General features: G+C 46.2%; 1 protein-coding gene across 1 annotated transcript; it reads right to left on the reverse strand.

Moving 5' to 3' along the window:
* Positions 1-17,926: 17,926 nt before the first annotated feature.
* LOC144761780 (olfactory receptor 11L1-like) lies at positions 17,927-18,724 on the reverse strand. Its single transcript, XM_078647028.1, has one exon. It carries the CDS (start codon positions 18,722-18,724, stop codon positions 17,927-17,929), a length of 798 nt encoding a protein of 265 aa, XP_078503154.1.
* Positions 18,725-24,513: the final 5,789 nt, after the last annotated feature.

A 24,513-nucleotide genomic window follows, 5' to 3' on the forward strand; every position in this document is an offset into this window, starting at 1 on the left:
TGGGCTAGTTTAATTTCAGCTTTATATAGTTTGATTGCCTCTCTGTATTTCAGTTTCCTATCACTTGAGAAGTCTTTCCTCCAATATCTCTTGAGCTTCTTAAAAGTTTGTTTCTAAGCCCTTGAGTTTTGATATTGCTTCTTAATTTGATTTGAGTAAGTTTTACTTGAAGAAGCAAGTCTAGGGATTCCTGAATCTAAATATTGAAATTTTTATTAGCAGTGACCGCATCCGTGGATTGCACTGGTCTAGTTTCTTCTAGCACTGAGGTCCATTGTTCCATCGACAATTTAGGCCAGGGATGTGATCTTGTGTAAATAGGCTTTGTATGTGACATTAAGGGTAACGGGGACCATGTGAGTGGGAAAAGTGAGTGATCTGACCATGGTACTGGGATGCGTTTCTCTCCAGTTAATTCCTACAAATTTGAAAAAATGGGGTCTAGTAGGTGCCCTTTTATGTGGGTAGGCCAACTCACTTTTTGTTGGAGCTGAAAGGCCGCAAGGTCCTTTGTGATTTAGGTTGCGGCCGCCTGCGAAGGGTCATTGAAGTGGATATTGAGGTCTCCCAGTAACTTGAAGCTAGCCGAAGTACTAGCAGAATTACCTGCCAGGTCGGACACGGAATTGCAAAATTCTGCTGAGGGACCAGGGGGCCAGTAAATTAAGATACCCGAGAAGGTGAGTGTTGGAGAGAAACCTATGGAGAAGTCAGCGTTCCCAGAATCTGGTACTAAGCTGCCTGTCATGCGACAGGTGAGAAGGCTTTTATGGATAATAGCAATCCCGCCCCTTTGATTATGGGCCAGTCAAGTCTCTGTATGGAATACCCAGGGGGGAGTGCTTGGACAAGGTCAGGGTCAGAGCTGTGGTTAAGGCATGTTTCCATCAGGAACATGACCTCTTGCCCTTCTTCTTACAGCAGGATTGAGATTTATGCTGTATGTTTGTGCAGTGACCTGCAATTAAGCAAGAATATTTTGTATGGTTTGGTAGGGTTAGCGTGTAAACCTGTTGACAGTTGGAAACAACAGTGAGGACATTCGATAGGATCACTATGTGGTGAAAAGGGGTGTTTACATGTATTCATTGTTGGGCATGCTAGGCTGAGTAGGTCTTCTGCCTCATAGTGCATCCGTTGAGGAAAGCAAAACACAGGTGCGTCAGCGGCACACCCACTGGGTGTGTCCGCTGCGCGTCCAGTTTGGCATTCTGGTTAAAAGTATTCTGCCCCCGAAGTGAAGGAGGGAGGGGGAGGAGCCACATCCCTCCACATCAATCAGCTGAGAGCTGCGGCGGACCGGGGACCTGCTTGTGCAAAATTGCCAGGTTTAGTACCACTCAGGCGCGCAGGTGCGGGGTCCCAGGCTCGTCAGCCAACTGCTCGAGGGAGCTTTAACATTACAAATGGGGTCGGGGTCGCACACTACTCACACACCAGCGGGATCACCCCTAAGGACTGTGGTAAGCGTAGTTCGTGTTCCGAGATGCATCTTCTTTCGATTCACTGCTATCTTCGCCATCCCTGGACACGTGTTTCGGGGTATTTACCCCTCATCAGCAGGGATTAGGCCGTGTTCTGGGGTTGCCGGTGGCTGCCAAATATTGCCAGGTTTAGTACCACTCAGGTGCGCAGGTGCGGGGTCCCAGGCTCGTCAGCCAACTGCTCGAGGGAGCTTTAACATTACAAATGGGGGTGGGGTCGCACACTACTCACACACCAGTGGGATCGCCCCTAAGGACTGTGGTAAGTGTAGTTCATGTTCCGAGATGCATCTTCTTTCGATTCTCTGCTATCTTCGCCATCCCTGGACACGTGTTTCGGGGTATTTACCCCTCATCAGCAGGGATTAGGCCGTGTTCTGGGGTTGCCGGTGGCTGCCAAATATTGCCAGGTTTAGTACCACTCAGGCGCGCAGGTGCGGGGTCCCAGGCTCGTCAGCCAACTGCTCGAGGGAGCTTTAACATTACAAATGTGGGTGGGGTCGCACACTACTCACACACCAGCGGGATCGCCCCTAAGGACTGTGGTAAGTGTAGTTCGTGTTCCGAGATGCATCTTCTTTCGATTCTCTGCTATCTTCGCCATCCCTGGACACGTGTTTCGGGGTATTTACCCCTCATCAGCAGGGATTAGGCCGTGTTCTGGGGTTGCCAGTGGCTGCCAAATATTGCCAGGTTTAGTACCACTCAGGCGCGCAGGTGCGGGGTCCCAGGCTCGTCAGCCAACTGCTCGAGGGAGCTTTAACATTACAAATGGGGGTGGGGTCGCACACTACTCACACACCAGCGGGATCGCCCCTAAGGACTGTGGTAAGTGTAGTTCGTGTTCCGAGATGCATCTTCTTTCGATTCTCTGCTATCTTCGCCATCCCTGGACACCGGCAACCCCAGAACACGGCCTAATCCCTGCTGATGAGGGGTAAATACCCTGAAACACGTGTCCAGGGATGGCGAAGATAGCGAAGATAGCAGAGAATCGAAAGAAGATGCATCGCGGAACACAAACTACACTGTGTGAGTGAGGGAGGAGCCACTATGTTTAGTACACCTAAACATAGTAATAGTTGTGACTAGCAAATAGTGGGAGACGTTTTTGGATAAACGATTCCTTCAGTAGTGGACAAACTTGCCACTAACACAACCAATGCATTGCTGGCTGTGGATACAGAGCCAGCAGCTATTAGGTCTATAGTTTTGCAGTATCGCCTTGCAATAAACATCTTCCTAGCAAAATAGGCTGCTGTCTATAAGATGCTGAAAGTTCAACAATGTTGCACCTTTATTCCAGATAAGAGTAAGGTGATAACTGGATTCATAAAAAATATAATTTATTTGAAAACTTAATTGGAAGCAACTGCCGCTTGGGAAGCAGTTGGAAATTGATTTGCTGTCATAGGTGGTTGGCTTGGCAATACTGGTAGTGAACTTTTAGGCACTGTACTGAGGTCTATTTTAATGATTGCCATTTGCTGAATGATTGTATTTGCTATGTTGAAAGGCTTTAAATATGTGAAATCAAAGAAAGTGGTGGATTAAGCAAAAGGAGTCAGGAGGAAAAGGGATGAAGTTCGAGTGGTGACTAGAAGGTGTAGAGTCTAGACATCCTAAAGGAGGGCATCCCATTTGCTACTACCTGTCTCCTCTTGTAACGCCTCTAAGTGAAGTATTTAAGTTGAACCACAAGACCCGAAAATGTAGATTTGATGCACAAGGAGAAGTCCAGGACAAAGAAGACCTGCTGCACAAGCACTGAAGCCCTGCTGCAGAAGAAAATTGACACCAAACCCTGCCTGCTGCCTCTGGGATTCGACACTCACTGTTTGCTGTGTCATCCTGAACTTGTGAAGACTCCAAGAAACCCAGAACTCCTCCAGACTTTGAAAAAGCACCAAGACCTTCCTTTGGAGTAAAGGTATCACTCCCCTGCACATGACAGGCAATGATCACGAGAATTCCGGTTTGTTGACTTGTTTCTCCCCGGCTATTCCAAAGAAGCACCTGTAACAAACAGCGTACTCCAGGTCTGGGGGGGTCAGATCTGCCTCTTCATCAAGTTTGGAGGCACCAGGACGTACTAGAGCTGCACTGTAACAATGCCTGGGGTACAGGATCCCCATCTGCAAATCCCAAGCTGAAAAATGTACTCCTAACATCAGAAGCAAGCACCCATCGAGGATGTCAAGACACTCGAGACCCACTTCCTGAGTGCCCTAGATGTCCTGAGATCGCCTCTCCAATTTGCCTGTCGAAGACCTCAAGATGCAGCACCCCCAGCTGACCTGAATGGTCTGCACCCGGCCCCACTGACCCCAGTAACAATGAACCAGCTGTGCTTCCATGGTCCCCGGACCCTTGCAAACTTTCTCCGCAAAGGAGACCCCTCAGATTTACCTTTAATGTCTCCCTGTGCAGTGTATTTCCAAGTGGCCTCCTTCATTGAACCATACCAGCTACTATCACCATCAGCACTTTGCTCCCGGTTGATCAAGGATACTCCTGAACATCTGGTGCTGACACATTGGACCTGGCCTGATTATCGACATTCAACAAAAAGGTAAACTTCATGACAGCATTACCAGATTTTTCATGCATTTTCACAATTTTTCCATTGACTTCATTGGTGCGTAATTGTGCAAAAAAGTGATATATTTTCTGTGAAAAATCATAACTTCTTAAGTACTTACTGTAGATCAAAATTTGTGGTCCTGAAAATATCATAAAAATCAGTACTTTTACTATAGATCAAAATTTGTGGTCCTGAAAATATCATAAAAATCAGTACTATTTTTTTTAATTTGTCTTGGATTTATTCTCGAGTGTGTGTCTCATTTATTACTTTTGTGATTACAATAAATGCTTAGCATTACCCTCTGATAAGCTTAACTGCTCTCCCACACTACCACAAAAAGAGCATTAGAATTATGTGCTTTTACCTCTGTATAACAACCAGGGATCCACCCGACTCTCTGTACAATGTACTACGTTTTAGTACACTATGTAGAGAGCCAGCTTCATTCAATATTCATTACAAATAACATGTTTATATCTAAATCATGGTCTTGAAATGTAAACATTATTAAATGAAATTAGGAGTGGCTTATTGTGTACAAAAATGAGTTCAGTAATATAGAAATCAAACACAAATATATATGTTTAACATATTTCAAACTCTATATTCGTCCAGAAGTTTTAAAAGATTGCAAGCAGTGAGCAAAGACGGGAAGAATACCACTTAAAAGGAAGGAAATTTTAATGTGAGATTTAAGAAAACCTGACAAGGATACTGTCAAAAACGTATACTAAGGGCCTGATTTGGAGATTTTTGGATACATTATGCTCTCAAAAAAGATAAGGATAGCACATCTGCCTTTTGCAAGTTCATTATTTTCAATGGCACTCATAACACATAACTGAGGGCCCAATTTCAAGTCTGGCAGTCTTTGACTGCCTGACTCGCAGTGGCGCAGCAGTGGCGATCCTATGTCTGCCTCATTCCGAGGTGGCTTTTTAGATCATACACCGAAGCACCGGTTGCACCAGGGATCCGCTGTTCCCTGGTGGTGGCCCAGTGCACAAGTCTGTATAATATACAAGACTGGACCACCACATTCCACTGAGCATGTTATGAGTTTCCCCTCCTCGAGTCTTTTTATGGCGGGCTCACTGCCGGCTGGCTGGTAGTGGGGAACCAAATGGGGCCATACAGGGGCCCCTTCCCCCTTTCGCCATGGGGATGCATTCAGGGGGCAGAACATATGCCCCCCTGTTTGCATGCACCCTTAAGGAAGTAGCCCTTAGGGGCAACTCGGGTTACTTACAACCACCTGATATGCCTTCCCAAGTAATGAAGAATCGGTCAGACAGTAGAGAATCAAAACATACATTTATTAACAATACTCTGCAAAGGAGTCCAATCTTACCTGCCCCCTAAGATGCCTGCCGAGGGACTTACCCCCCAATAGTCTACAAAACGTAATGAATCTTCCCCAGATCCTTCAATCACACCCACAGTGGAAAGCTACCGGCCTGGGCCGAACATGAAAAAAGAGGGCACAGAGGGATGAGCTATCACCTGCCAGATTGGTACATGCTATCGGCAACTCAAGGTTACTGCGCTGAGCCTCAGCGTCTCCTAACGTGGAAGCAGAACTACACACTTGGATAGGTATGCAAGGGCAGAATGGCCTATTCATTAGTAAGTCAAAAAGCAGCCTTGAACAGAAGAGATAATACAAATGAAATACAGTGTTCTGCTGAGGCAAGAAATACGAGCAATGAGGCCTATTTCAGGCACAGTCTAAGTAGCCAAACAGGGATTACGAAATGCAAAATGAAGTCACACTCGCTAACTGAAGTCTGCACATTACGGGGATAACTCAGTTGGTTGCATAACAGGAATACAAATGGCGTCTATTTGGCCACGCACAGCTAACCTAATATAGCATGAAACAAGCGCATTGCAGGAATGGGATTTTCAAACCTAACAACCCCAAGTACCAACGTGGCAAGGACTTCACAGTCCATACCGTTCTGGGACTTCTTTTGAGTTCCCATCGCGGTGCCCATTTTCAGGGCACCGCCCGTGGGGACTGCATAAGAAAATACATGAAAAGGCAGCTTTGACAGTGCTGACCTGGTGCAGAGCTGGTACAGCCTTGCTAAGGACGTAATTGGCCCCTCAGTCCCATAGCTTTTATTAATGTCCCCAAGTTCCAAGTTGTGAGAAGCGGGCCTGGTATATGCTGTCCACTAATGTAAGTGATTGATTGATTGATTGAATAAGGATTTGTAGTGCGCAACTTTGCCCAAAGGCGTAAAGGCGCAATTGATGGAAAATAGCCAGTTACATATATAGAAATATAGGGTATAGAGGCCTAGGAGTAGGCTTCAGTAAAGAGCAAAGTTTTAAGGCCCTTTCGGAAAAGGACAAGAGATTCTTGGTCCCTGTGTTCCAATGGGAGCTCGTTCCAAAGTCTGGGAGCGAGAGAGGAGAAAGCCTTGCCTCCCCATCTCGCCTTGGCGACTCGTCAGCAGATTCTGGTTGGCAGAGCGCAGGGCCCTACCAGGGACGTAGGGCGACACTACGGACCTGATGCCCTCAGCACCAGCACCATGAAGAGCCAGGTGGGTAATGGTCAGGATTTTAAATGTTATCCTGGCATACACAGGGAGCCAGTGAAGATTTTTCCTGATCAAGGTTCCTGAAGAGCATCTGGGGGCATTGACGACAAAACTCGCTGCAGCGTTCTGGATGACTTGCAGGCGATGGACTAGTTTGTTGCTCATGCCAAGATAGAAGGCATTGCAGTAGTCCAATTGCGAGGATAGGAGGGCGACCGCAACCAGTTTCCGGGCGTCAGGAGAGAGGTAATGGGTAAGTTTTCTTAACACCCTTAAAACCCCGCAGCAGGTTGAGACCGTTCTGTTAACTTGCTTATCGAAAGCAAGTGAGGTGTCAAATATGACTCCCAGTTTACGGGCGACGGGAGAAGGCTGGGGGCAAGTTCCCAGTGTCTGTGGCCACCAGTCGGCTGACCAAACCTCCTTGTTTCCACCAAAGACCAGAATCTCTGTCACCTTGAAGCACCTTGCAACAGTCCAGACAACCCTTATGGTGATTTAATAGGTCATAGACAACCTTAGAAAGCTCTCTAAGAGGTAGCTGTGGAGAGGAGCCTTCAGGTTTAGTCTTGAATGAGTGTAAAGCAGCTTGTTTTACCACAATGCAATTTTATATAATAGATTAAATGTAAAAGAACCACACAAAGTATAAAAATATTTATTCATTATATAACACTATCAAATATGTTACTGTATCTCCCACACAGAGATAGACACAACACACACAATACTTTAGCACAGAAATCACAGTAAATAGCACTAATACACAGTGGGGACAAAACCATATACTAAAAAAGTGGTATAAGAACCACAACTCAAGTCAGGACAATATCAAGAGGATGTACAATCACTGGGGACCCAAGGTACCACCCAAAGTAAGTAGATAGGGACCTCACGGAGAGCACGTGTAGTGTAGGAACACGACAGCGGGTTCCGTACAACTCTACGTGTAAGTCACGGTTGGATTTATAAAGATTTAGAACGCTTCCTAGTGGACCATGGAAGAATCCCTTTGAAGACAGTAGGTTGGAGAGCCGCCCCACCCGTGGATACCCTAGTACCCACATGACCTACACCAGGGAAGCCAGGTGCATAGAGATGAATAGGTGTCAGAAACCGCAGTCGAACCCAATAGAGGACTTCAGGAAAGTGGCGCTGCTGGAAAAGGAGAAAGTGTCTATGTGAATCCAAATGTGGATTCTTGAAGAAGAGTATCTGAAGGCAGAGGAGACAGAATCTATGTCAACAAGGCAGGAATCAATGAAGAAGAAACGTTGGGACCAGCAAGGACAAGGACAAGGGGACTCGCCAAAAGCAATGGATTTAGGGCAGGCCCCAAGCAATCAGGAAGCCCCAAAGAAACAAGTGTGACCCTCAAGTGAACCCACAGGCTTGAGGCACTGGAGTTGAGAGGACCTCAAGCAGCTCACCAAAAGATTGAGGCCACAATGCAGATGATGATGTGTGCCTGAAGACACTGGTCACTGGAGGAACTCGAGGTTGGGGCTACTTGGAGCCCGAATATCTTTTTGCAAAGATGCCAACAAGCCTTTTCAACTGCAAGTTGGATGCTGTGCACACAGGTTCGGTTATTGCAACCCCCACGAGGGATACTGGCCTCAAACTTTGTGAGAGGGTAGAGTAGGCCTCAGGGGCTGTGGAAGACCACCACGTCTGTTGCAGAGCCAACGGAGTCCGGAGGAGCTCAGGATATACAGACCAGTTGACTTAGTTGTGGTACCTGCAAATGCCTGCAAGGGAAATTGCTTTAGTTGTCTTTGATACTTCATAGGCTTTGGAAGGTTCCTGTATGATGCACAGGCACAGAAGATGCAGCAGACTGGAAAGAAGATGAAGTCAGGCCCAAACAAAGTCCATCAAAGTCCAGAGTGCCCAGACAGTAGAAGTGCAGTGGTCTCCGATCTGAATCTTAGCCCACGACAAATCTAGCAACCTACACTTAGGTAAGCCTTAAAGTACCCTCCGGAAAGGGTTGAGCAGATTCAGGGGACCCTCCAAGGGGAGTGTCTAGACAGGGGGGAGGTTACTCCCATGTCCTTTGTCCAGTTTCACGCCAGAACAAGAGCCAATGGCTCCCAGGACTGGTTTGAACTGGACTATGCACAGGGACATCAAATGTGCCCCTCATGCAGACTTTGTGGTGCTGGCATGCACACCCACCCAGCCTTAATACATTAATCGTGTCTGGGAGGTGATCACACCTCTCTGTTACAGTATGCCTTTTGTTCCACCTTCCTTTGCTCGAGCTTGGCTCAGCAGCAGGATGGCAGAAATGTGTCTATGGTCGGCAGCAGCCATTTTGTGCTGTCTGGGTCAAGAATGCTGGTGCCTGGAACACTAAGAGCTTAACGGAGGGCACTTCCAGTGTTTGGAATCATACTCCTACACTGTTTAAGGGGTTTAGGAATCCAACATGTTTGATACCAAACATGATAGGATTAGTTTCAGTCAGTTTCGAGGTGATCATCGTGTATTTATGTAGTGCCCGTCTATATCGTATATGGCTGCTTCACTGACAAAATGGGAGAATGGACTCCATAGGCTGCAGGGGTGTCCTGAGCATGCTGGGACACCCTCACACTTAGAACCAAGCACCTTACCTTCAGGATTGATAAGGCCTGCTATCGGTATGACTAATATTTCTTAAGTTGTGACCCAAGATATAGGAAACCGAGGGGCATATTACCAATGGTCTTATCGCCGCTTTAGTGGGAATTTTTCCCGCTAAAGCGGTGATAATTTTACCGCCCTATTACCTAGCTGTCGCTAACACCAGTTAGCGACAGCTAGTGGGAGATAGCGATCATCTGGAGTCCCACTTTGCATGTCAGCGATATTTATCGCTGATGACATGCAAAGTGGGCGTGCCAAGATGTTAGCGACTGGAAACAGTCGCTAACATCGCTATCTCCTATTACCTACTTTTGGAAATGATCGCGCTAAGCGCGATTATCTCCAAAAGCTAACGCCTGCCCAGAGCAGTTCTTAGCCATGTTATCTAATGGTAGGTGGATAACATGGCTAAGAGCATTAGCTCGGTAATGCTTGAATATCGCTGACTTTACAACGATATTCATGCATTTTGGCCGATTTTTATCGCTTAGGAGATAAACCTTGATAATTGCAAGGTTTCTAAGCGATAAAAATAGGCGAAGCACGGCGATACAATTATTGACTCTAACCAAGCTTAGCGATGATTATCGCTTATTCTTGGTAATATTCCCCTCATATCTTTAGTAAGTGTGCAAGCATCAACTTACACATGCTGCAATGGCAGGCCTGTAGTTCAAATTTGAATGGTCTTTTATGGGTGGCAGAACACATGCTACAGCCCATGGGGGACCTGTGGGGTACATTTGCCCTGGGCACATGGGTATCAAATACTAGGGACTGACACGAGTACCCCAGTATCCAATCTGGGATGTACCTAAGTACTGAACTTAACAATTTAGTAAGAAATCCGATAGACTGGGGTCCTGATTAGCAGGATCCCAGTCAAACTAGTCAAAAACAGCATCACATCAAACACAAAAATGTGGGGGTAACCATAAGAAACAGATCCTACTTTCCTATACATGTTCACTAGTACTGCTTTTTATCTAATATTACCTAATTATTCCCAATCAGTAAAGTGCATTTAGGTACCCATTCCAAGTTTTTCCAGAGTACGTCTTTTGATTTGTGTGATCCACAGCCAAACTGACAAGTCTGGCATGTCCTTTAATCAAAGCTTAACAGACAAATTAGATATTTTTTCATTTTCTCCGGATATATATCCCTTGATGCCCATTGGAATCGATTTAGGGTATAGAGATGTAGAAAACTGGAAAATTCAAGGCAGGAACGTCATTGCATTTGGTTAACAGTTTGTTAATTTTATTTTATAGTCAACAGCCCTACAGAAACATATTTAAAACCACTAAGCCTTACATTACCTAAAACCAGACGTGCACAACTGGCATTTGTTTGATTACATTTTCCAACGTATTTATTCTGTTAAGTTTATTGTGCATCAAATATTAATACAAATGTGTGGCAATCAAGTTTAAACTCAAGGGGATCTTTGTTGAATGTTAAAAAGTATTGAATATCATTAGGTTGCACTGATAATATATCTACTTTTATTTGTCAATGCAGTTCTGTTTCTTCATCTCCAGAATGATATTTTCTTTGGTAATAACATAAAGTACTCTACTTTGCTAAATGGACTGGATTCACCCAAAAAGTGCATTCATAAAGCTATAATCTAAAAAAAAAATTAGACACACAGCCGTAATCGACATTACCTCTACGTCCCTCGTCCTCGACCCAGTCATCACTCATGAGGTATTCCACAAGACAGGAAACAAAACAGGAAATGCTTTTAGGCTCCACCCCCGCTCCTGCCAGGTGCTATATCACTCCCAACCACCAGAAGCACATCCTGTTTTGTTTCCTGTCGGTGGATTACTTGATGGGAGACGCTGGGGTGAGTGCCGGGCACTTACCTGCATCTTTGTCCTGTGGATCCTCCTCTGCTGGGCTCTGGGGGGATTCCATGGACCGTCGTGGGATCACTTGGATTGGGGCTGCTGGGCTTCCCTGTTTCCTCCTATGCTCTGGGGTGCTGGGCTGCTTGGCTTCTCGGGTCTTCCTGGTTTGCTGCTGCCCTGTTGTTCCTGCTGCTGTTCCCCTGCGGTTCCCCTGCTGTGCGAGGGGTTCCTTGGTGGTGTTGGCCTGCTTCTAGCTGTCGGCTTGCTGGTGGGGTTATGTGCTTGTGTGGCTGTGGCACGTTACTCCCCGTCTCAGTGTCCCTACTCGAGCCTGGCCTCCTCTGTGAGTGGGGGCCCGGGTGTCTCCTCCGGTGTTTCCTCTCTCGCTGTTGGGAGGGACGAGGGGGTTGCAGTGCTCCTGCTCCCTCTCCGGGGGTCCCGAGTCGGCTCTGATCTTTTTGCCGGGCTTCCTCTGCTGTTCCGTGAGGAAGCCCGGCTGCTCTGTGTGTCCGCGCATGCGCGAGGGTGTTCGCGCATGTGCGGCTGTTCTCTACATTGCCGGGAGCTTGTCGGGCCGGACGCCTGGGTGGGCTACGGGTGCTCTGGTCCTTGGGGTTTTTTTGCTGTTCGTCCAGGACAACAGAGAGGTCGGACATCCTCCGCTTCTGTTGCCCACGGCCTGGGTGAGTGTCAGCTCTCTCCCTACGGCGTAATTTGCCTTTTCTGTCTCCCGCGCCGGCTGTTTGGCCGCGGTTTCGTTTTTGCCAGTCCCTCCCCTTTTCTCCGCGGGCCTGTTTGTAGTTGGCTAGGGGGTCGGGTGGCTTGCCTCCCTGGTTGTTTTTTCGTGTGGGGCAGCCTGTACTCGTTCCTTTTGGCCGTTTCCGGCCTGTGTGCCCTCCCTGTGCGGGGTTAATTGGGGTGTTCCCTCCTTGTATATATGTGCTTTTTGGGAGGTCGTGTTTTTTCTTCGTAGTGGTCATTCCTTGCTGCTACTTTGTGTGTTGGGTGTGTTACTATGGGCAAACACCATTGCAAGAGGAAGCATTCCTCCCCTGTGCCTCCCTCTTCCCCTGATTCCAGTGGGGTCTCTTCCTCCCCTCCTGTGAAGCGTGCACGGCGGGGTGATGATGACCGGATCAAGAGGCTTATCTTGGAGAATCTTTCCAATTTGAAGGCGGACACGAAGGGTGCTGCTGGCCTTTCTGGTTCTGCTGCTCTTTATTCTGACATTTCGTCTTCTGCTGATTCTGATGAGTCCTCGCTGTCTGCTGTTGAGCTTCAAGGGAAGTACATTTCCAGGGATCTCTTGCCTGACGTCCTTTCCCATGTGCTGGTTAACATGGGGTTTCCTGATGTTTCTGCACCCAGTACCTCTCTGGATTCACTCTTGCCGCAGTTTCGGAAGCCTGTTGCCTCTTCCTTGCCGGTACATCCCTTTGTCTCTGATGTCCTGCTGAAGGAGTGGAAGGACCCTGATCATATTTCCATGCCCAGGTTTATGTCCAAACGTTATCCCTTGCAGGATATGGCGGAGACTTTGCCTGATTCAGTTCCTGTGGACTCGGTTGTGGCCAGTCTTGTGGGTCGTCCTTCTATGGCGGATGATAACATTCTGAAGGACGGAGTGGACAGGAAGGTGGATTCTGCCCTGAAGAAATCTTATGCCGCCTCGCACCTGGCTATTCGCTCTGGCATTTATGGGGCGTATGTTGCCCAGTCTCTGTTGACCGATTTCAAATCCCTGTTTTCCTCCATGCAGGAGGGTGCCAGTTGTCCGGAGTTGCTGGAATCTATGGAGCGCCAGGCGGAATTCCTGTTGGACATCGCCTTTGATTCAGTGAGGGCTTCCGCTATGTCCTGTTGTTCCTCTGTTGCTGCCCGTCGTAACCTGTTACTGAGGGATTGGAAGACGGACGCGGCCCAGCGTTCCATGGCTTTGCGACTGCCTTTTACTGGGGCCCGTCTGTTTGGTGACTCCCTGGAGGAGAAGCTGCACAAGGTCTTCAAGGAGCGCAAGCATTCTTTGTCCTTTCGTGATCTTCCGCCCCGTAGGGGTTCCTCCTTCTCTGGTGCCCGGTCTTTCCGCCAGCCTTCCAGGTTTCAGCAGTCCTCATTTCGGAGTCAACGTGGCACTGGCTGTTCCTTTCCCAGGAAGTTTCAGCAGAAGTCCCAGAGGGGTGCCGGGTCTGGTCCGCAGCGTTCCTGACTATGCCGGCCGGGGGGACGTTCTCGCTGGTGGTACGCCTCTGGTTGGTGGGAGGCTTCGCCGGTTCCTTCCTGCTTGGCGCCTGACGACCTCCGATCGATGGGTGCTGGATGTCTTGTCGAGGGGCTACCAGATCGAGTTCCTGTCCCCCCCTCCCCTCTCCGGGGTGGTGGTGACCCCTTCTCCACGGGATGCCTCCCGTCGTCTGGCCTTGTCGGACGGGGTTCGTACTTTGGTCAGCAAACTTGCGCTTGTCCCTGTTCCGTTGGAGGAGAGGGGGTTGGGCGTCTACTCCATCATCTTTGTGGTGCCGAAGATCACGGGGGGCTTCCGGGTGGTCATCAACCTTCGGGGTCTGAACTAATTCGTGAGGAGGATCCCGTTCAAGATGGAGATGCTCCAGAGGATTATCCCGCTGATCCAGTCCGGTTGGGTGTTCTCCACTCTGGACCTCCAGGATGCGTACCTGCACGTTCCGGTGGCTGTGAGGGATCAGCGTTTCCTGTGCTTCTGCCTGGAGGGCCAGCACTGGCAGTTCTGCGTCCTTCCGTTTGGTCTTCGGTCCGCCCCCAGGGTGTTCACCAAGGTGGTGGCTCCGTTGGTGGCCCATCTCCATCTCCTGGGAGTGTCGGTGTTCCCGTACCTAGACGATTGAATGGTTCAGGCTCCGTCCCTGGAGGTCATGTCTCGCCACCTTCTCTTGACCATGTCTACACTCAGGGATCACGAGTTCTTAATCAACTTGCCGAACTGCCACCTGGAGCCTGCCACTCGGAGGACCTTCATCGGTGCTGTGTTCGATTCTGTGTTGGGCAAGGTGTTCCTGCCGGAGGCCCGGATTTGTCGTCTTCAGTCTTTGCTGAGGAAGTTGTTGTCACGGACCTCGGCTCCCCTGCTTCAGTGGCTGGAGGTTCAGGGCCACATGGCTGCTTCTGTCTTCCACGTGCCCTGGGCCAGGGTTCATCTGCGCCCTTTGCTGTGGCATGTGCAGTGGTGGGTCCCCTTTCCTGTCATGGAGCATGCGGTTCCTGTGCCTGTGTCTCTGGACATTGTGTCTGCTCTTCAGTGGTGGCTGGATCCCTTCCACCTTTCTGTGGGGATGTTGTTCCGTCTGCCTCCTCCTCTAGTTGTGACCACGGATGCCAGCGCTTCCGGCAGGGGGGCGACTCTGGACCACTGGGCTGTTCAGGCTCGTTGGCTCCCGTCGGAGTCTCGCAGGTCGTCCAACTGGAGGGAGTTGTCTGCGGTGGAGAGGGCGCTCCGCTTTTTCCATCTTCATCTGAGGGGTTGCCATGTCCTGGTGAGAACGGACAACACGGTGTCTGTGGCCTACATCAATCACCAGGGCGGGACCCGCAGTTCTTCCCTGAACCTGGTGGCCTGCTTCATTTCGGACTAGGCGGTGGAGAATCTTCTGGCCCTGTCTGCTCAGCATATTCGGGGTGTGGACAATGTGGTGGCGGACTGTTTGAGCCAGAGGTTTCCTTCGTCTCTGTCCCTGTGCCTGGCTCCCAGGATTTTTCGCTTGCTTTGCCTGCGGTTCGGGACTCCTTGTCTGGACTTGTTCACCTCCCGGTCCAATGCCCTGGTTCCCCTGTTCTGCTCCAGGTCTCCGGAGGTGGGCGCCTGGGGAGTGGATGCCTTGTCTCTCCGGTGGCCTCCTTGGCTTCTTTCTGCCTTTCCTCCCTTTCCTCTGATTCCTGCCTTCTTGCTGAAGGTTCAGGGTAAGGGGGCTCAGGTGGTGGCTGTACTTCCACACTGGCCGAGGAGGTCCTGGTTTCCTCTGCTGCTGGGCCTGGCAGTGGGCCCTCCTTGGCCTCTGCCCTGCTACCCCTCTCCTCTGAGGTCCCCGTCCCTCCTTCTGGTTCCCCTCTCCTTGGCGGTCTGGAGGTTGAACGGTTGTCTCTTGGGGTCCGTGGTCTGCCCGACCACATCATTTCTGTGATACAGGCCTCTCGTAGGCCATCTACTTTGCCTTCCTATTCGAAGCACTGGGCTTCCTTCTTGAGGTGGTGCTCCTCTTCTGGTTTGTCTCCTACCTCTTGCCCTGTGTCTTCTATCCTTCCGTTTTTTCTGGATGGGTTTCAGAAGCGCTTTGCTGTTTCTACCTTGAGGGGCCAATGGGCTGCTATCCGGGCCTTCCGGGACCCGGATTCATTTCTGTCTTCTGATGGTCTCTTGGTTTCTCGTCTCTTTCGTAGTTTTTCTCTCTCTTCCCCTTCTGTTCGTTCTCTGGTACCTCCTTGGGATTTGTCTTTGGTGTTGGGTGTTTTGCAGTCTTCCCCCTTTGAGCCTTTGGAGACTGTGGACCTTAAGTTTCTGTCCTACAAAGTGGCCTTTCTGGTGGCCATCACTTCTGCGAGGTGGTTGGGGGAGCTTACGGCCTTGCGTTGTTCCCCGCCGTTTTTGGGTTTTCTGGATGATGCTGTGGTGCTCTCTTTGGATCCTGGTTTTGTCCCCAAAGTCCGCTCCCGTTTCCATTCCTCTCAGGAGCTGGTTCTTCCTTCTTTGTGTCCTTCTCCGTCTTCTCCTTCTGAGCTTTTGCTTCATTCTTTGGACCTGCGGCGTGCCCTGTCTATTTATGTGGCTCGTTCTGGGGAGTTTCGTTCTTCTGATTCTCTCTTTGTGACCTTTGGTTTGGCTGGTAAAGATAAGGCTGCTTCCAGCCTCACCTTGGGTCGTTCGATCAAGGCTGTCATCACTCTTGCCTTTCGTGGTGCTGGTTTGCCTTGTCCAGCGGGGGTTCAGGCGCGTTCCACTCGGGGCGTGTCTGCCTCCTGGGCTGCTTTTCATGGTGTGTCTCTTGATGAGATTTGTCGTGCTGGGACCTGGGCCTCCGAGTCCACGTTTGTGCGTCACTACAGGTTGAATTGTGCCCTGTCTGACCGGACCAATTTTGGTTGTGGGGTGTTGCAAGCTGTGGGGGTTCCCCCTCCGCTCTGAGTTCTGTTTGTGTATTAAACTTTTTCACTTGCTGCACTCTTTTGTGTCTGGTCTGTGTTTTGCTGTGTTGGGGTTGCCAAAGGCCTGTTTTGGCGTTGCTTTGGTATGCCTCATGAGTGATGACTGGGTCGAGGACGAGGGACGTAGAGGTAATGCTATGATTACGTATGGTAATCCCCATTACTCTTAGTCCTACTCGTCCTCGACCCAGTCATACTTCCCACCCTCCCTCCCTGTCCAGGCCTTTGTTGCTTGGTGTGTCAGGATGTGCTTCTGGTGGTTGGGAGTGATATAGCACCTGGCAGGAGGGGGGGTGGAGCCTAAAAGCGTTTCCTGTTTTGTTTCCTGTCTTGTGGAATACCTCATGAGTGATGACTGGGTCGAGGACGAGTAGGACTAAGAGTAATGGGGATTACCATACGTAATCATAGCATTATGAGCGGTCTGTATTTCAAAATCACGTAAAATGATAAAAGGAAGCTATTTAAGTTTGATCCTGTCACTTCCCTCAGTTCAATCACTTATTTAAAAAACATTGAATTTTATCTATTCAGTCCAACAAGATTTTCAATTGTATATCACATTTTCAAATACAGATTTTTCTGCACTTCAGACCTTGAGTGACACAAAAAAATCAACTATTTTCATCATTATTTATGTCCCTAATCAACAGAGATACTGGCAGACTATTGGTCAGTACAAGAATGTCAGTTATGGCACAGCCCAAAGACTCCTCACTCACTGTGAATGACCAGTGGCTTATATTATAAAAGACACACACATATCAAATGTTATTCCTGAATTAAATCCATTTCATCACTTTGGGATATTTGATTTATGGAAAGACTGATTGCTTTTTCATATACAATGAACTTGACAACGTGTTTTATTCTTAACAAAACCTAATTATTTGTGCATAAACAATAGTTGTTGACGGTGTTGTTTCTTGTGGTGTTCTTAGCCTATTAATGAACCTGATCTATTGTATGGAACATGGATCATTTCAGCAATAAACCTTTTGATAGTTCTCCATGTGATTCCTTTGCATGGGTTTTAGCTTTCATAATTTTCCAAAAGAACATAGGTTGCAAAACATTTGTCTGTTACTGGAATAATGATGATCATGTCATTAGCAAGCAAGAGACCTTGACGTTTTCCTCCTTTATTGACACCTCTTGTGATCAGGTCCTCTTTATTAGCAATTTCAAGCAGTTGGAGAGCAATATGGGAAAGTGACACGCTCGTTTGATGCATTTGTTGAACTCCAAAACATCAAGTATTATGCCATTAGTGGTTATTTTGGAACAGAAAATGTTGTACATTTCAACAAAGTGTATGCAGAATGTATCACATTAACTCACAATACTACAAATGTGTGAGCCCAGTTTACAGTCTCTTTCCAAAATCAAATGGTATTTTCATTGTGAATTTCATTATGTAAACAATTCATCCTATATTTAGTGAAACTTAGTTATTTTGATACATTAAACTGGTTATTTTTTAAAAAAAATCCCAGAAATACTTTTGTCTCAGCTTTTAATTCCTTTTCTGATGTACACACTCAACTGATGATGTACCGACTAATAAGGTGATCTGTTATGCATCATGCATTTGCCTGCTCTGACACTAATACAATGGACATACCATATTATATTCTTGAGTCAAGTTTTCCTTAGAGCACTCCCCAGTACCTCTCGAATAGCCTTGTTCCTAAGAGCATAGATGATAGGATTGAGCAGAGGAGTAGCTGTAGTGTAGAGCAGTGAAGAGACTTTTCCTATGCGTAGAAAGGTTCCTGTCTTTGGCATGGAGTATGTGGTTATCAACGACCCAAAGTAGATGCCAACCACCAGTAGATGGGAGCTGCACGTAGAGAATGCTTTTTCCCTACCTATGGCTGATGGGATCTTAATTATGGCTGAAATAATGAACGTATATGAAACAATGATCACCGGGAATGGGATGAGAAGGGCAAATACAGAAACAACAAAGATGTCTATTTCAACCACAGAAGTATCTGAACAAGCTGCTTGTATTAATGGCCCCAAGTCACAGAAGAAATGGTCAATCGTGTTGAGCTTTGAGAAATGTAGCTGCTGAATAGGAAAAATAACGCATGACGCAATTAAGAAACCGCTTAGCCAGGAGATTCCCGCAAGCTGCAGGCAAAGCTGCTGGTCCATGACCTTAGTGTAGTGTAAGGGAAAACATATGGCTAAATATCTGTCATAAGCCATTGCCATTAAGAGCCAGCACTCAGTTGCCAATAGGAATCCAGCAAAGAAGCACTGCATAATGCAACTGGTAAAAGAAATTGTCTTGCCCTCAGGCAACAATCCACCAAGAATGGTTGGCATGAATGTTATGATGTACCAGATATCTAGGAAGGACAAATTGCCTAAGAAAAAGTACATGGGTGAATGAAGGCGCCTGTGAATGAAAACAGTGATCACAATCATTGAGTTTCCTGCTATTGAAAAGAGGCAAATATTGGAAAATATCAGGAAAAGGAGAGGCTCTAGAGCTCGAGGGGTCAGAAATCCCAGGATCACGAATTGCATGATAACAGTGGTGTTTTCTGAGCAATTCTTTATTGCCATTTACTTTTCCTGTGGCTACAAAAGAAAAGGCAGAACTGATTCAAACAATTAATTCAGAATTATTTGAACTGGGACTCCTTGATGCTTAGCATTAGAATTAATGCTGTAAGCTAAATATAGGTGCCATTTATTTAGCTAAGCACTCATTTTCATGTTCATTTCTATGTATCCGTAGATTTAGCAACATACCAAATAATTAAATGGTGTAAGAGTATAGAATTATATGAATAGGTCAAACAAGAAAAACCACACACTATATTGAGGCAAAAAATTACATCTTGTAGTCTCAATCTGTTCACATTTTGTTGGAAGTAGATTTCTCTTTCAAGCAGCATGCATAGCTTGTAACAGACTTCGTCGACAAACTGATTGGAATCTTTATTCTGGACCACCTTCAGTCTTGTCTTCGATTCAGGGTTGATTGTAAAACTGTGGTTAATGAGAATAATTCAGAACAAATTATCTTATACCTGTATTTCAGGAGCATCATTTTGACTCGAGTGAGGATAGGCAATATAGACAAAAGCATTTTAATCGAATAATATTTGGAGCTGTTTAATTAAATTATGAAATCATCAATTGCTGTCCAGATATTACACGAAAACGTCCTGATTCACTAGAAGATGTGCCTGTGCAATCCTAACAGGTCCTGGAGTTTCACAGTTGTGTGTGTGTTTGTAGTCTGTTGTACAGTGAATGCATTTGTCAGTGTGGTTTGAGCTTTCTATATGTGTGTTTGGAAGGGGATGTGTCATGAGGAGTTTAGATGTAAAAGCAGAGTGTCTATTTCATCGGAGAGGGTTTGTAGGAATTCTCGAATGCGTTTCAGATTGTTATTTTGTGATAGACCTTGTCAATTTCTTTCGGGTGGGAGTTGGATTTTATTTTTGGAAGGACATCTCTGTGGGGTTTCACTGAATTTACCTGTTCGAGCACATTCACCTTTGTGCCATCCTTCAATACTGCCTCCCTTCATTCAGATAAACAGCATGAATTTACCTGATAACAGATGGGAGGAGAGCAGCATAAGTAATGCTGGCTTGCAATAGTCCTTCAAAGCGCTGACAACTGACTTTTTGCATGCACTCCTTCTGGGTGCACAGGCGAGGCCGGTGCCCAGAGCCGTATGTTGTGAGTCATTGGCTGGCTACCCAGCTCCTGAAGGACAGAGACAGGATATTCACACCTGTAGTTGAGCCGCATAGGGCATGCAAGTCTTGCAGCTCTCCAGCCTGGTATTAATTAGGGATGCAGTACCTGCTGGGACAGGTCATGAGCTGGGAAATGGGAGGTGATCCCAGAGGGTCTCATTCTCTCCACACTGTTAAGGCCAGCACCATGGACAGCCACTAGTTCAGTAGCCACAGTCAGTTTAGTGGCTCCCCAAAAATTCTGACACAAATCGGCCTATGTGCCTCCACCCTCTTGGAAACTGACTCCACTTTATTTACAATGTCTCTATTTGCCTTGATCAATAGACAACTCTCGGAATAGGCTACACACTCCATGGTTAACCTCTTTCTTGCAAATGAATCTGTCAAAACAAATCAGTTCTACGAAGAAGGTTGACTAGATTGCTCTCAAAATGGATTCCCTGACACTTCAGGCCAGCCCACCAGCAGTGTGCAGCACCTGCACTAGCCACAAGTTCTGGCTTGGGACTATGGGCCACTTGGGGACCAGGGAGCCTGGAGGATGTTGCTCTGCTGAAATGGGATGCAAGTGTTGTGGTGTCACTTACTGGGGGCTTTCACATATTATTCCCCAGCACTGTCCAAGCATGGTCACTGTGGCACGAGCTCATCATAAAGCCAGTCTTGGCTCCCTATCTCCAGTGTTTGTGAGACAGTAGACATGTGGCACTTAAGGTGCCTGTATGAGGACACTGGCTGAAATTAACCACATTCAATTATAAGTGCTGGAAGTAAATGTTAAAATTGCAACGTACTGTCCCTCCTTCCATGTCCATTCATCAGTCATGGGGTGGACCAGTTTTAATCGGTAGAAAAGAGCCCAGCAAAATCAGGACAGAGCGTATGGCGGAATCTCAGGCTCAGCCATTTATCGAGGTGTATATCAGGGCTAGCTATTAGCGCCTTGACGCCTCAGGGCATTTGTTTGCTCTTATATCTCTGTTTCATTTATTCATTCATTCATGTCAAGAGGTACAGATTCCCTCCTACTGCCAAATCGTAGACTGGTAACAATGTAATGAATGCATTGCGATGCTACCAGCCTCTTTTGAGAATCAGACATAATTTTAGCATACTGTACACACTTGTTTTTTTTATATCTGGAATTCAAAAGTTGCTATTATTATCCAATGTAATTGTTTTCAATTTACTGACTTATTAAGAATGGAATGCTGAGTCAAGCTTGCCGGGATGAAAACCTATGTCCTACAGTTCAAGTGTTACAGTTACAACCACCCAACTCACCGAACCATCCTATCTGCTTAAATGTTCAAACCTGTGTATTGTAAAATCGGTGTAAACTTAGTCATCTAAATATAAAGGGAAATGTACTGCATTACATCTGCTGATCAATTCACAATGGATGATGCATTTCACTCATAGACATCTAACCTATGGTACCTATATGATACATATATAATTATCCATTATATCAAAGGCCATTCGTTACTTCTAAGAAATGATCATCGATAAGGGAACATGCAAGAATAATTAACTTTCTGGACTTCTTGGTCCCCTATAGAATTGTTTAAGTGAAACATATAGGCGCTCTGTTGTACCTGATCGAAGGCAAGCAAAACAGAAGATACCCTGATGCAGCTCATATAAAAAAATGTGTATAATTATTAAAAATCGTCCCGTGTTTTATTACTAGGCGCTCCGCTCTTTCGGCTTGCAGCTGGATCTTTTATAGTGTATTTTCCTGGTAATTATCATAATTTTCTTGATCATTCAAATAGTTCACGCTGAAAAAACACATTCATTTAAAATTACAACGAAGGACAGTCAATGGCCAAGATCAAAAATCATTTTTAAAAGTAGAAAAAAATGATCACCTACCAATTCGAAACATTCACAGCCGAAATTGTGATTACACAATCAGTTGCATCTACATGCAACAATATGCAAGCAGTCTCCATTCTTTAAAATAACAATCTAACTACTTACAGGTGAACGTGCGTGTCTTTAACATGCATACCGACAACCAGGATAGGAGGTGCATTTGGAATTGAATATTACGTTCAGTTTGTGTCACTTCGGGGTGCTGTGGCGTCTTCAACTAGTGATGACAACTGTTTTGGCACCGTGGTCTGTTGTAGAGTGGAAAGATATGGTTTCAATTGTGTGGCCTGTTTAACCTTTGTATCCTTGGTCTCCGACAAATGTTGCATCCTGGAGCTCAGAGATGCTGAGAGCTGCTCCAGTACATGTTACTTTTATGTTTCATTGCATGAATCTCAGATGAGTTACTGCACAAGAGCAGGACAGCGAATCCGCCCTTCAGTGACTTTTAGCAAATTGCTAATGTGTGGCTTCTGCATAGATCGATAGGTGGCGAAGGCAATGGGTTTATGATCCCTTAAAATGTGCTATCTTTGCATATTTACAATGTCCGTGGTACATTTATTTAGCTAGTTATTACATTTTCTAAAAGCTGCACATAATTAAGAAAGAGTTGTAATTACCTTCTCCTTCTACACAAGTTAACTGTAAACTCACAAGGACATCATCTGAATCCTCAAAAAACTAAAAGAGCATTCAATGCAAACAGAGCGAGGAGTAAAGAGGATGCTGGCTCCTGAGACGGGTAATGCAATGAGAATGCAATCTGAAATTTCAAATGTTCATTATCTGTGACCAGCACGTTTTCAACTCAGATAAACTTAATGAATAGCTTCAAACTGCCCTTTATAGCCATTGTATCTGGTCCCTGGATAAATATTCAGCAGGGCCTAATTAAAGTGTCCCTGTAACATGCAATCTCAGTTCTGCTATTTTTTCCTTTAGGATCTCCCAATAATTTAAAACAAAAACAAAAAAGTTAGACATTTCTTTATTATGCAGAATGTCTTATGATATCAAAATATATTTTAACTATGAGCTTCTTTGACTATAGTTTTTCGTATATACCTATGTAGAATGAATGTAAACTAGGCTCTAAGTGTGAATGATACCAATGCAACCTCTTTCTTTTGCCAATACGTTGGACATAATAAACGTACCTGCACTGGCATTTACTCAGTGATGCATAGATGGTATAGACCTAGGCCTGTATAGTTTTGGCTTGAATGCTTCACACTCAAATGTTAGATTTTGCTGAAGCATTCTGACAGATTGACAGATTAGCATGGAACAAACAGAACAACAAGAACTACATGGGAAAACATTTCTGAAGAAAATGCCCCTTAAATAAGAGACATGCAGCATTTGGAGTAGTAAACCTCTAATATGGTAAGCATCGGAATGGTATGCCACATTTTTAAATGATGACAAAAAATATAGCCAGACCGAGTTAATGTCTTTTCACGGATGGCTTAACACAAGGCACAGAGACATAAAGTTTTCAATAGAAAATAGTGCCAGTCGCATGACATTTTTGGATATTGAGTTAAGATGTGAGGACGGACGGTTGATAACATCATTACATAAGAAAGACACTGATAGGAATACTATCTTGCACCATAGGAGCTCACATCCACGTAGCTTAAAAGCTAATCTGCACTATGGACAGTTACTCAGAATCAGGCGCAATTGTTCAGAGGTGCAGGAGTATGAGCGACATGCACGAGCTTTTTGTTCCGATATGCAAGAAAGAGGCTACCCTAGGAAGCTCCTTAAATTCGCTCAAACGTGCCAAGTACACGCCTAGGGAATGTCTTTTGCAACCCAAACAACTCACACCGTTGAACAAACTCGTGTACGTTACAACTTTCTGTCCGGACACACACAAACTACGACAAGCAGTTTTAAAGAACTGGCATTTATTGGAGGGGTTGAATTGCCCGTTTCCCAAACCCATTTTTGCCTACAGAAAAAAACGCAGTTTTGGTGAAGAACTCATTAGGGCGGACATCGCTATTCCAAAGCCTAAAAGCGATCTATTTGCGCAATGGAACCTTAAGCCGATTGAAGGCCACCATAAGTGTAGAAATTGCGTTGCCTGTTCCAGTACAATTGAAGGTGACGAGTTTGTTCACCGAGGCATAAAGTGGAGACACAAGGATTTCTCCAATTGCAGAACTAAGAATGTTGTCTACATGGTATTATGTCCGTGCCAGTCCCTTTATATAGGAAAAACCAGTCAACAAGTCAATCAAAGAATCAGCCAGCACCGATCCCGGATTAGGAAGCAGGTAATGTCTGCTCCAATGGTAGAACATTACTGTGAAAAGGGCCACAACGAACAACAACTCCAATGGTCTGTACTGTACACCATGAATCCCAAGTCTAAATGCCATGATGTTGAGCGAGTTCTATTACAGAAAGAAGAATATCTTATTCTAAAGTTCAACAGCGCACAGACTGGCCTCAATAGCCTGTCTGAGATAGCGCACATATAACACTTGTCTGGTAAAATTCATCAGAGCTGACCTACATCGGTTTGACATCCCTGGTTTGACCTGTGGTCCTTTCGATCTATTTCGATAATTTTTAAAATTTTGGTCCATGGCCATG

The sequence above is a fragment of the Lissotriton helveticus genome, chromosome 1_1 (genome assembly GCF_964261635.1).
Source record: "Lissotriton helveticus chromosome 1_1, aLisHel1.1, whole genome shotgun sequence".
NCBI classification, from domain to species: Eukaryota; Metazoa; Chordata; class Amphibia; order Caudata; family Salamandridae; genus Lissotriton; species Lissotriton helveticus.

Excerpts from the sequence above, each read along its gene's own strand:
- LOC144761780 (XM_078647028.1), bottom strand. The coding sequence starts at position 18,724 with ATGATTGTGATCACTGTTTTCATTCACAGGCGCCTTCATTCACCCATG.